The sequence below is a fragment of the Lycorma delicatula genome, chromosome 4, assembly GCF_047948215.1.
Source record: "Lycorma delicatula isolate Av1 chromosome 4, ASM4794821v1, whole genome shotgun sequence".
Classification (NCBI taxonomy): domain Eukaryota; kingdom Metazoa; phylum Arthropoda; class Insecta; order Hemiptera; family Fulgoridae; genus Lycorma; species Lycorma delicatula.
The window spans coordinates 53,463,108-53,477,527 of NC_134458.1; the positions used below are offsets into that span (position 1 = coordinate 53,463,108).

At 35.9% G+C, this 14,420-nt stretch overlaps 1 protein-coding gene across 2 annotated transcripts in view; it reads right to left on the bottom strand.

Moving 5' to 3' along the window:
* didum (dilute class unconventional myosin) overlaps positions 1 to 14,420 on the bottom strand; it is a 164,553-nt gene that overhangs the window by 90,231 nt on the left and 59,902 nt on the right. For both annotated transcript variants that reach the window (XM_075362968.1, XM_075362969.1), the window contains 2 exons: positions 4,296 to 4,427; positions 3,981 to 4,199 (listed from right to left, as the gene is read on the bottom strand). In XM_075362968.1, the coding sequence (XP_075219083.1) occupies positions 3,981 to 4,199; positions 4,296 to 4,427 (351 nt within the window). The remainder of the gene's footprint in view (positions 1 to 3,980; positions 4,200 to 4,295; positions 4,428 to 14,420) is intronic.

Consider the following 14,420-nt stretch of genomic DNA (forward strand, 5'->3'; position numbering starts at 1 on the left):
AGTTTGTAATGGCAAAGATTATCACAAACCAAAACCTTGAAATAACTTTTTATGTAAATTAATCAAATCGGTTTTTTTTAGATTACGGTAAGTTGATGTTCCACAGTGTTTAATCAAAATACCATTTTATAATAGGTAAAAAATTCAGAAAGATTTAGCTGTGTTATTAAATTTTAACACAATTTAATCAATATTCGATGAAGGCATCTTAAAATAGCATTTTTCTAGATTACTAATCATTTTTATAAATAGCTCATTAATTCAAATAGCAATTTTCATGGCTTAGTGTGACAAATAAAACAACCACCATTTGAGGGCTTATTTATCAATGCTTCAAAATCTATCAAACAATTTTTTTTTGTATTACACAAACATTATAAGTCAAGTTTATCACAGCTTCAAAAAATAGAGAGAGGATTTTGAAATACCACTTCTGAACATTACACATAAGCTAAACACAGCTTAAACAACACACATCTCATAGTTACAGGAATTTATATTAACAATAACTATTTTCAGTCAATAACATTTCTTTTTCTAATGAACTTTTAAGTACAAGGGTGATCTCAATTACATGGGAACAACAAATATTTAAACCCATAAGTACCGTCAGAAACTTTTATACTAAAGCATTTCAGTAAATAGTGAAAATTTCTCCCACTATGAATCATGAGACCTTGCCGATGGTGAGGAGGCTTGGGAGCTCAGTGATACAGAGTAGCTGGACTGAAGGTGCAACCGTATCAGAGAGGTATTTACATGTTGAGAGCCAAACTAAGGAATGATTCCTGAAAGAGGGCAGCAGCTCTTTCAGTAGTTGTTAAGAGTGTAGGTCAAGAGGACTTAAATATCAACATCACTCAATCTTTTGAGTACTGCACAGCTGAAAGCAATGGTAAACTACAGCTGTTTTTTTCCAACAAAATGTAGCTCTCTGCATTTCATGTAACAAAGATGGAGGTGCCTTCCTTGGTAATCTATTCTGGAGGTAAACTAGTCCCCTGTTCGGATCTCAGGGTGGAAACTACTAAGGTAGGGGTCACCAGAAAATTAAAAAATAACATTCTACAAGTCAATCGTAGAACGTTAGAGGTCTAAAAAAGGTTGGTAGGTTAGAAGACTTAAAGAGGGAAATGGATAGGTTAAATGTAGATGTAGTAGGAATTAGCGAGGTTCGGTGGGAAGAAAAAAACATTTGGTCAGGTGATTTTAGAATAATTAATTCAGCTTCAAATAAAGGGCAGGCAGGAATAGGTTTCGTAATGAACAAGAAGATAGGGAAAAGAGCAGAGTATTTCAGAGTGCATAGTGATAGAATCACTGTAAGAAGGATAAAATCAAAACCTAAGCCAACGACTGTTAAATTCTACATGACTACAAGTGCCCATGATGATGATGATGATGAGGTAGTGTGTATATGAAGAAATTGACGAAGCAATTAAACACATAAAAGGGATGAAAATTTAATAATAGTTGAAGATTGGAAAGCAAGCACTGAAAAAGGCAATGAAGGAAATATTGTGGGTGAATAAGAGCTGGGCAAAAGGAATGAAAGAGGGAGCCGACTCTTGAATTTTGCACGAAATATAATTTAGTAACTGCCAACATCCAGTCTAAAAATCGTAATAGAATATACACATGGAAATAGCCAGGTGATAGTGCAAGGTATCAGATAGATTATATCATGGTTAAACAAAGATTTAGAAATCAATTCATCAACTGCAATGCTTATCCTGGAGCAGACATTGACAGCAACCATAATTAAGTGGTAATGAAATGTAGATTGGGGTTTAAAAACCTGAAGAAAAGGTGTCAGATGAATTAGTGGAATTTAGAGAAGCTTGAGGAAGAGGAGGTAAAGAAGATTTTTGAGGAGGACATCACAAGAGGTCTGAGTAAAAAAGATAAGGTAGAAAATATAGAAGAAGAATGGGATAATATTAAAAAGGAAATTCTTAAATCAGCAGAAGCAAACTTAGGCATCACAAAGAGAACTGGTAGAAAACCTTGGATATCAAATGATATATTGCAGCTGATGGATGAATGTAGAAAGTAAAAGAATGCTAGTGATGAAGAAGGTAAAAGGAACTATCGACAATTAAGAAATACTATAAACAGGAAGTGCAAATTAGTGAAAGAAGAGTGAATTAAAGAAAAGTGTTCAGAAGTGGAAAGAGAAATGATCATTGGTAAAATAGACGAAGCATACAGGAAAGTTAAGGAGAATTTTGTGGTACATAAATTAAAATCTGATAATATAAGGTAATCTGGTAAACAAAGATGGTAAACTGATTTATAAAATGAAAGAAAAGGTCGATAGGTGGGTGGAATACATTGAAGAGCTATATGGAGGAAATTAATTAGAAACTGGTGTAATAGAGGAAGAAGCAAAGGTCATAGAGGATGAAAAGAGAGATACAATACTGAGATCTTTATTTAAGGGAGCATTAAAAGATTTGAATAGAAGAAAGGTTCCTGGGATGGACAGGATACCTGCAGAATTACTGCGCAGTGCAGGTGAGGAAGCAATAGATAGATTATACAAACTGGTGTGTAATATTTACAAAAAAGGGAAAGTTCCATCAGACTTCAAAAAGTGTTATTGTCATGATACCAAAGAAAGCAGGAGCAGATAAATGTGAAGAATACAGAACAATTAGCTTAAAAACTCATGTATCAAATCTTAACTACAATTCTGTACAGAAGAATTGAGAGGAAAGTGGAAGAAGTGGAGAAGACCATTTTAGTTTCAGGAAAAGTATAGGGTCAAGGGAAGCAATTTTAGCACTCAGATTAATAGTACAAGGAAGATTAAAGAAAAACAAACCAACATACTTGGCATTTATATATTTTGAAAAGGCATTTGATAACAAAGACTGGAATAAAATTTTCAGCATTTAAAAAAATGTAGGGTTCAAGTATAGAGATAGAAGAACAATTGCTAACATTTACAGGAACCAAACTGTCACAGTAATAATCGAAGAACATAAGAAAGAAGTAGTAATAAAAAGGGAGTCCGACAAGGATGTTCCCTATTCCCATTACTTTTTAATCTTTACATAGAACTAGGAATTAATGATGTTACAGAACAATATAGATCCGGAGTAGCAGTGCAAAGAGAAAAGATAAAGATGCTATGATTTGCTGATGATATAGTAATTCTAGCTGAGAGTAAAAATGATTTAGAAGAAACAATGAATGGCATAGATGAATTCCTATGCAAGAACTACCACATGAAAATAAACAAGAACAAAACGAAAGTAATGAAACGTAGTACAAATAATGTAGATGGACCACTAATATAAAAATAGGAAGAGAAAAGATTATGGAGGTAGAAGAATTTTGTTATTTGGGAAGTAGAATTACTAAAGATGGAAAACGCAGGAGTGATATAAAATGCCACATAGCATAGGTGAAACGAACTTTCAGCCAAAATATAATTTTCTTCCACCAAAAATTAATTTAAAAATAAGGAAAACATTTTTGAAAGTATATGTTTGGAGTGTAGCTTCATATGGAAGTGAAACTTGGACGATTGGAGAACCTGAGAAGAAAAGATTAGAAGCTTTTGAAATGCAGTGCTATAGGAGAATGTTAAAAATCAGATGGGTGGACAAATGACAAGTGACAAATGAAGAGGTGTTGCAGCAAATTGAAGAAGAGAAATATAGAAAAATATAGTTAATTTGGAAAAATATAGTTAAAGAAGAGACAAATTTATAGGCCACATATTAAGGCATCCTGGAATAGTCGCTTTAATATTGGAGGGACATGTAGATGGAAAAATTATGCAGGTAGGCAACATTTGGAATAAGTAAAACAAATCGTTAGGGATTTAGGATGTAACAGGTATACCAAAATGAAATGACTGGCACTAGATAGGGTATCTTAGAAAGCTGCATCAAATCAGTCATGTGACTGAAGACAAAAAAAAACTGAAAATTTATTTAAGGCAATAAATATAAATTTAGTTAAAATACCTGGTTAAATTGTTGCTGGAGCTTTTCATTTGCGTAATTGATACAGAATTGTTCAAAACTATTTATCTCAAATGTCTCAAATCCATATATATCCAACACTCCAATAAACTTATGCCGACTTTCAGAAGCTTTTTCAAGAGTCATATTGATAACAGACACAATATGTGAGAACAATTCTGCATATATATGTTTAGCAAGTGCATCTCTTGCCCCAACAGCCTGCAATTAACAATTAAATATATTTCAGTTTGTATCATTAAAACATGAAAAACAAAAGATAAAACTAATTAATTTATTTCAAACAAAAGATACTACCTCTTGTACAGTCATTGGTTTATCAAATGTCTCCCTCATACTAATAATTCTTCTGTGACATAGCCAAAAGCTTAACTCCTTTTTATTAAGCTGCAACAGCTCTGCAATTATTGAGAGATGTGGATCAGTGTCCTGAAATACAAAATATATACATATAAAATAGAAATACAAAACATGTAAAAGAAAATGCAATAAAATGTAAAATATCAATTAATTATAATTAAATCTTTTTTATGATAGGGAAAAATCTATAATTTAAATATTTAAACAAAAAATTGTTTAAATTTAACATGTCTTTTTTAAATTTAAAATAAAAATTACACAGGTCAACAAAATTATTAGTTGAGTTGGATTTATCAAGTATGGTCATGCTAGTTTTGTTCCTGCTTATTAGTGCTTTTTTCAGATTGTTTTTATTGGTTTTACGTACGTACTGTTATATGGACACTGACGGTTGGATTATGGATTGGATCACATTTTATATGAGTTTGATTAATGGATTGATTTTTTTATACAGCTTTATTGTTTTACATAATAATAAGGGCTATTAGTGTTTGTTGTGCTTACTTGGGAGGCCTCTTGTTGTAAGCATGGAAATGATTTATTGATTATCTAATAATTATTTTTTAAATAAACAATAGGCGCTGTAGTTATCAGTGCTTGATAACATTGAAGAAACTTTATTTTGTGAGTAGCCTTGACTATTAACTACTGTTGTGTGTCTATGTTAATGTCAGAGGTAAATATTTATTTTATTTTTATTTACTTCTGATAGACTTGTAGCTTCATACCTAAAGCTACTGTATTAGTGTATTGGAATTTAATCAATTACAATTTATTCTTCGGTAGCTTTACTCGTTAAGCTATTGATTTGTACAGTTAGTTGTACTTCTCTGGTACAGAATGGCCCAAAGGAATCCTCATGAGGGGAAGTCCCACTCTACACAGGTGGGACCACAACGAAGATGTCGTAGTTTGCCAGTACCTGGTACTTCTAGTGACGCAGAAGACACAGTGATTGTGGAGACTGTAGAAAATCAAGCTGCAAGGTCGCGAATCACTAAGAGAAAAGCTGAGCTTATCTCAGACAGTAGTGATGGTAACGTTACTGATGGATCTAACATGGATCACTTACTGGAGAAGTTGTGTGTCCTGGAGAAGCTTATTCAACAGAACATCAACATTAAGAAGGAAATAAAAAGAGAGTGCTGCCAGGGCATTAGGAAAGCCTTGATCTTAGAGGCTGTAGTGACCTCTTTATGAGATGTCCTAACCACTGCTGGGCTCCTCTACAGAGGCATCTACCCAGACAGAATGACCGTGGGAACACAGTATACATAATGTAGTTAATGTTCTTGCAGAACCCATTTCGCATGAAGAATTATGTAAATTAGTTGAGAAAAGATGGCCCACTGATATAATGCAGAAGGCTGAAATATTGACATCTCTCCCAGCTGAAAGAGATTTATGTTACTTTAAGGATGTTGCCGGTGCTTTACATAGATCAGTCCAAATGGCTTGAAGGCCGACTGTTAGAGTTGGTGAAGTTAGGGAGGAGGTCTCAATGGTGTTGGATGAGGATGATTCGTCTACTCAAACGGCGCATTTTATGGCACACTATGATTTGTTCTATGGATGATGGCTGTACTTTGACAACTATTTTGGGTTCAGTCAAGAACGTTGTCCTTGCCGGTGTTTGTTTTACCTGGTGGTAAACTTGGTGAATACATACTGAAGTTACTGATTTATTTGTACAGAGCACGTGACGATAGAGTTTGGTTGTTTTGACTTCTGGTGATATGGTGCCTGTTGATAGTAGGAAATTTGAACAAACTACCCCCTCTGTCTCTGATAGTCAGACAATTATAGTTAACGCACAGGGACGCACTTATGCGAATCTGTTGAGGACCGTGAAGGAGTTGGTACCCTCCAACGAGGTCGGTGAAATACTTTCCATGAGGAAAGGAACCAACAAAGATTTTCATATTAGAGTGAAGGGAGCAACAGCTGCTGAAGGATTTCAAAACGTTTTGTGTTCGAATGTTGTTGGACTCCTGGCAGACCTTAAATCAAGAGAAATTCATTGGACGGTGGTCAATATTAAGGATGTTTCAGGAGACACAACTGAGAAAAAGAGATTATTGATACACTGCAGTAGGCTGTTGGTGAGAATGATTTTAAATTGTCCTCAGTTCGGTCCGCCTTTGGAGATACTAGGATAGCCACAGTTGTCACTAGCTTTCAGGTGGCTAAGAAGCTGACAGAAGAGCGAATACGCATTGGTTGGATTCACTGTCGCATGAGCATTCAGGAGCCTGATGATCGCTGTTACTGTTGCTGGGAGACCGGCCACATGGCTGCGTTCTGTAGGGGCCCAGATTGGTCAAAGTACTGCTTCAGGTGTGGTGGACAGGGCCACTTTAGGGCAAATTGTCAGGAGCCTGCAAGATGTTCTGCTTGTGGAGGTGTTAGACATCGAGCTGGGTCCAAGGAGTATAAGCAGGCTTTGTAATGCGAATAATGCAAGTTAACCCTAACAGGTGTTTCATAGCACATAACCTCATCTGTTGATCGATCCAAGGATGCTGCCATAACGAATGTTTTGGGCCGGTATGCTGTCTCCCGGGTATCAAGAGCTGATGGATATGTATCGGTGGATCTTACCAATTGCACTTTTATATCTGGTTATGTTTCACCTAATTCCAGCGATGAACGGTATCAAACTTTTCTTGGTGATTTGGAGGATTGTATCCAACATGCAGAAAACTCAGTAATGGTTTCCAGTAATTTTAACTCGCAATGTCTGGAGCTTGGGGGAGTGATTTCCACCGCAAGAGGGTACATTCTGGCAGCATTGTTCTCAGCACTTGGGCTTGTTGTCCATAATGAGGGCTTTTTACCTACTTATGTTGGTAGGGGGCGTGGGTCGGTTGTGGACCTTACGGTGACCTCCAAGCAGATAGCACCTAGGATTTGAGACTGGAAGCTTCTTTCTGATGAAATCATAAGTGATCATCTAGTGATTATCTTCGAGTTCCAAACTGAGTAGCCTGGATGTATGGTGTGTCCTCAGTGTTGGAAACCGAATGAACTCCAGGCCGCCTGTGTTGTCGATAGGCTTGCTGCAAAGTTTTGAACGAACAATCCAATTAAACCTAAGAGCCTATCAGAAGCTGTTACTGAAGAATGTCGATGTGATGGAATGCCAAATGGTTCTCATACATAAGAGCCTGGGGTCAGACATGGTCCCATTACTAAGACACTTGTCTCAAGGTACTCTTGGGTAGTCCTTGACATGTTAAATTGTGCGCTACAAGCTTACTGTCTCCCTGCACAGTGGAAAGAGACACTGCTGGTTTTAATCACTAAGAAAACAGTAACGGAAGAAGGTAGCGTTCCCTATCATCCTATTTCGCTGTTACGAAACAGCGAAATAGGATGAATTGGAGGAATTGGGCAGCCTCTCCCCTAATCAGTATGGTTTTGTTGGGGGGAGGTCAACTACAGATGCTATTAGTCATTTCCTCGATTGGGTGAAAGATCGGGCAGCAGGCACCTGACCTCGATGGAGGATACTGTTACTGTTACTGGTCAGGAATGCCTTTGGAAGGATTCCGTGGCCAGTGATCATGGCTTTGTTGTGTGCATGCGGAGTCAGTGGATATTTATTGAGTATTGTCAATTGTTAATTGCATGAGAGGAAGGTGATGTCTCTGACTGAGGATGGAAAGATCTCCTTTGATATGTTTGGTGGGGTTCCGCAGGGGTCGGTCTTGGGCCCACTCTTGTGAAACCTTGCCTTCAACGAGCTGTTGCGTCTTGAATTGGATGTAGACGTTGAATTGGTTGCCTATATCAACGACCTGGCCCTCCTGGTTGCCGGCTATACTGAAGCAGAGGTTGAGGAGGATACGGTGAATGCTGCTGTGCAAAAAGTCAGTGAGTGGCTACATTTGAGAAATCTTAGTTCAGCCCCCCATAAGTCCAAGGCCATCGCACTCGCTGGGAGTAGGCGAAGATGAGAGTAACTATTGGAGATGTTGAGGTTAACATATCAGAGTGAGCTAAATACCTCAGAGTGTGGATCAAGAAGAATCAGCTCATCAACACACACCTGATGAGAACATCCGAGTGTGTCGAAAGTGTTGTTACAAAGTTAGGTCAACTTATGGAAAGCCATAAAGGACCGCAAGAGTCCAAGAGGCGACTTATCCTGCAGGTGGCTTTATCCATAATTTTCTATGCAGCCCCTGTCTAGATGGATGTATTTACCAGTAAAAGGAATGTTGATAACCTGTCATCTATTCAACAGTGAATTGCCATTAAAATTATTGCGGCATACAGAATTGTTGTCCGTAATGCTGCTGAAGTGGTTTCAGCCATCCCTCCTGTTCTGCCGAGGGCTAAAATGCTGCACAGTGTATATAACAGAATGCCTAAAGTTGAGGCTAAACAAATCCTTTTGAGAGATTTGCAGGAAGTCTGGAATGCTTCTCCTACAGGACAACAGACGAGATGCATTATACATAGCATTGATCTGTGGGTTCAGCATGGCTTTAGGAAGATGGATTCTACCTCTCCCAAATGCTAACTGGTCATGGGGAGTTTGAGGGGTACTTGTGCCAGTTTGGTAAACGTGCTACCTCTATACACACAGCGAATCAAAGGACACACCAGAGCACAACCAAAGGTGGGATGGTGTTCAACAGGAGCTGGGTTTGACCTGGCTTAATCCAGAGAGGAATATGGATTATATGCTTTCCAGTAGGCAGGCATGGGAAAATGTGGAGAAGCTAGCTTCTAGAATATTAAAGACAAAATCTTGTGATGGTTGGGAACTTGATTGAACTGTGTAACTGTGCGTGTGTTTAGTTAGGGAGGGCAGCCTCGATCTTGAGAGGACAGTTTGCTGAAGTGGGCCTTATTGATGAGGGATCGAGGACCTTTGTGGCATCTTTGAATAATTACAACTGAAAGCTGGATAGTCTCATATAGGATCACTGCTAAAAAGCTACACAGGAAGTGGGGTACTCTGATGGGTTGCTTACTAATATAATATAAAATAAAGATCTGACTGGCAGCCTGACCTGCCATGCCGGAAGGTGGAAAGGGCTGTTAGAGTAGAAAGGACACCCCCTACGCTGTTCTATGCTTAATTGCGGGTCCGATATAGGAGAGTTAGGGGAAAAAACAAAGGTCAACAAAATTAAGGAATTTCAAAGTTATTTGTAATCTAATAACTGATTTTTATGTTATTTTGTGCGCTGATTTCAAATATGGCCACCGTTCTTTTCTACTGCACAAGAATTTTTTACCATACATAAAAATAAAATGGAAAAAAGGTATAATGTATATGTATTCCCCGTGGAAAACATTTATTTATAAAAAAAGTAATAGGACTTAAAGAAAGGATTTTTGTACATTTTCTTACCTCTACAAAGACTTTTTTGTACTGCCTTTTCTTTTCCTTTCAACACTTCTCAGGCCACATTTTCTGTAGTAGTCAACTTGCAGATCATCTCTACAGATGCACCAACAGTAGTCTGAAGTGATGTTCACATTCCATCTTCCCTGATATCTGCGTTCAATTTCCTTTAAATCTTGGTGAAATCTTTCACCCTGTTCTTCACTTACAGCACCAAGATTTTCAGGGAAGTAATCAATATGAGAATGCAGAATGTACCTTCAAGCTCATCGAACTACCCAAACCTTGGAATTTCATTAGCATTTTTCCCACTATACACTTAAAATTTGGGTCCTAATTGTTCCCAAGAAATTTTTTTACAACTTCTTTAAATGCTTTCCATGCTTCTTTTTCAATGTCCTCCATACTGGTTTGAAAGACTTCTTTAAAAAAGTTTATGAATATCTAGACCAGTGAAAATGTTTTCTTTTACTTGGCTTCTGACAGTTGTGAAAGCTTATGGGATATGTATTTAAAATACTCTCCTTTAGATAGAGCCTTTATAAATTGTTTCATCAATCCCAGTTTAATGTGAAGTGGAGGTAAGAGGACTTTCCATAGATCAACCAGACTTTTCCATATTACATTTTTGCTCCCAGGTTCTAATAATACACTATGTGGCCATTCTTTTCTGGTCTAATGTTCTTTCTTGTCCCAGCTGCCTCATTCACACAAGAAACAGGGATATTTGGTGTATCCTCCTTGCAGCCCAAGAAGCATAAAAATTACTCTTAGATCACTACATATTATCCATTTATGCTAGCAATATTTCAGATGAGACAGAACTAATTCTAAACTCTCATAGCATTCTTTCAGAAACACGGAGTGTCCTACCAGCACTGAAGTATATTTGTTGTCATTAAAAATAACAGCTTTGAGGCTTCTTTTGGATGTACCAATAAACAGCCTCCATTCATTCACATCATCTTTATGTTCAACTACTCCATTACACCAGGTACATTGTTATAATAAATTAATTTTCCATCTTCAGAAAATTACGAAGTAAAGACTTTTTCTCCGTTTCTGTTACCATGAGAAAGAAGTGCTAGGGGCCAGTAAGTTTTTTCTTTTAATGTAGATTCTAAAAGTTGTGCTGAATTTTTAGAAAGACTTAAATCTCTAAGTCATTCAGTTCATGCTGTGAAAAAAGTTGTGGTTTGGAACTATCAGAAATAAAATCAACATCAACATTATCATCGTCATCATCCTGTGACTCTCTTTCGAAGTTGTTCAGTATGTCTTCTAGTTTTTCTGGTACTAAAGGTGCAGGTACAGCAGAGCCATTTGGTACAGACTGTATTGCCAAATAACAATTCAGATACACAATTTATTTTTTATTAAACCCTTGTACATTACAAGAACAAAAGTAGCAATCATCACTGTGATTTCGAGGTTCTCTCCAGATCATTGGTCCTCCAAACCGAAAAGACTTCTTCTTCCACTTTGTCCATTTGTGTAGCTCTTCCACACAAGTAGAACAAACTGTATGAGGGGCCTACATTTTATCTTGGTTGCCAAGTTTTACCCCAAAGTAGGCGTAGTACACTTTTTTAACAAAGTTGTGTAATTTATTTGCTGTTTCTTCACCACAAACTCCCCGCACATACAACAGAAGTTATTAGATGAATTAACACAACCCCTTGAAGCCATTTTGAAATAAAAAAAACCCAAGGACAGCACAATAACTTCAAAAAATGAAAAGAAACTAAAACACTATAGAAGGTTTAGAAAACTATTTAACACTAGCAAAACCTTTCAACACAATGTTCTAATTCCAAGATATTTATTTTTATTTCAGTAGAGTGAAAGGGAGTAGGAATGAGTGAGTCATCACCTTAGCTAATAGTTTGACGAAAATGACTCATGAAGTCACTCTAATTAATCATATTACATCATCTTGTTAGTCATTCATCTTACTGTATCAGACCAAAATTATGAACACTAATTGCATTCATTCCATAAAACCAAACTAATAGCAAAGTATCAAAAAAATTAACACAGGCCTAATTTTTTAATCAACATTTTATAAATAAAATATATCGATTATCAATTTTAAGAATATTAAAAAATTGATCTAGAGAAAAAATGGTATGTGATGGAATTTTTTGACTATTTTTCCTATAATGAGCACACAAAAATCTATAAGAATCAGTTATTAGTTTTCAAACACCTTTTCCATAGTTGACCTGTGTTATAAATGATGAGATAATTATAACTTTTCATTAAGTCTGGTGTGTTTAAGCTTTTCAAAGAAGTTTCACTGATAACAATCTGTTTATGGTTTTCCAGGTAAATGCTGTAATTATATTGTTTTAATTGTGAAATATCTCACTACCATTCCTTATGTGATCAATATAATGTAAGAATACAGAGCGACTCATATAAAACTCATGATTTCATTTATTAGCATCTGTGATTTATCTTGCATCTCTTTCACTTATGTGAAGTGAGGTGGAGCACATATTACCAGCTTTTCTCCTATACTACTTACACACATATTGCCATTGTTGTTATTGTTTCAGTGCAATGCCATCAAGGTGGTTTGTGAACCAAAACACACTAGAGCAACATCTATACATTGTGAAACAATACAGGATAACAAATTTGGTTGTAGCTATGCAAATGGCATATATCAAATGGAATTTGGCAAGATATGAACACAATACTGGTTTTGATTTACAAATTGAAAATAAATGGTAATCTTCTGAATAAAATTGGAAAACATCATTCATCAAAATTACCAGAAGTTAGTGTGGACATTCAGGAGAGACTACTGCGATCACCTGTTAAGTCATTTAAAGTCTCAGGAGAGTGGACATCAAAGAGCTGTTTACAGAGCTATATAGGATGACTGCTAATAAGGCTTAAAATAGGCAATATTGTTGTTGGTTTCATTTGTTGTAAATTCTGCCATACTATCCATTCCTTAGTTCACAGATGAAGCCTAGTTCCACTTACCTACCTTAATTTGCAAAACACATACATTTGGGATAAATAACATCTGCATGCCATTCATGAAGAGCCTATGCACCCATGAAAGTTTGAGTTTGGTGTGAAGTAGCAGCAGAGAAAATAGTGGGTCTAATTTTTTTCTGAAGAAACTGTGAGCAGCACAAAGTACTGAAGCATTTTCATGGAGTTTATTCAATAACTGGGTTTAATTGAAGTATATCATGGGAAATTTCAACAGGACTGAGTTACGTGTCTTACATCATGGGAGTCCTTGGCTTTGGTCAAAAGTTACTTTGATGATTGCATCATCTCTAGGAACTTGTGGGTACTGAGGTCACCCAATTTAATCCCATCAGATTTTCCCTTTGGGATTATCGGAAGGCAAGAGTATATGCTGCATACTCTGACATTAAACGATTTAAAGTAGAACATTATGGGTGAAATCAACATTATTGATAAGGCAATACTTCAATGAATAGCCAAAAATGTGAACAACATGTTCAGCTGTGTCTTGAAATGGATAAAGGCATTTTTTTAAATATAGGACCAATATTATTAAAATAAGACACATAAAGAAACCCCATGTTTGGGTATGTATATATGCATATATATACAGGTTCAAATTTACATAATGGAAGTGGTTTTTATTCTCCATATAGGAGTTCTCAGTTATTTTAAAGAATTTTACCTTGTTATAGCTTTAATCTTATTTTCCTCTTTCCACCACTGGTAATGTAACTGCTAATCTGCTGGTTAGCAATGCCCAGACACTAACTTCAGTCCCTTCTCTCAAGAGAATGGTGGAGACATTGTCAGTTCAACGTTGGATAATTCTAGGAGTATAATGTGTGTAACTGGGCTAACACTACTGTTAGACAAAACAGCATTCAAGTTTGATATTTCTTTTCTTTTTTACTTAATATGACACACTGAGTTTTTCTTTTATCATAATGAAATTTTCTCTCCATGATAACATTAACTACCAACAGATAAATGATGAATGTAAAATTTACAATTAACAGCAATGGTAAAAAATTTGCCACAATAGAAAAGAGATGAAAGTCACATCAAACCAACACATATACTTAGTGATCTTTATAAAATTGTGGTGTCTTAATGTCTAAGAAGGTCAGAAAGTTAGTCTGTTATATATTTATTATTTTGTTTTACGCTTTTTCTTTTGCTGTTTTTAATTGTGTTAGAGGTCTTCCTGTAGTACTTTTCTTAAACAAAGAGAAATATTGGTTTACTGGAAAAGTGAATAACTTGTTCTTTAAAAAAAAAAAAATTATCATAATTCTTTGCTAGCATTGACTAACTCAGCTTTCATACTGATTTACTGAATGCTTTTGCTGAAACAAGTAGAATAATTCTGGGCATTACAAATTTAAAGTCTGTTTACACACAAGAAAAGATACAACCTTTTTGATATTTATTTACTTAAACAATAATCATTATTATCAACAACAAAATTTATTTAAAATAATGAATGCTTTAGCAATAGCAATAAACATTAACTAAAAAAAAGCTTATAAGATAATAACAATAATGTTCAAGATATATTGACAGCATTTAAAAATCTTAAAGATAACTGTAAACAATGCATCTTGATACGGACACCTGGCGACATTGGTATTCCTGGTAATGAAACAGCTTATAAGCTGATAAACAAGTAGCAAACAGCAAAGCAAAGAAGTCGACATTCCATC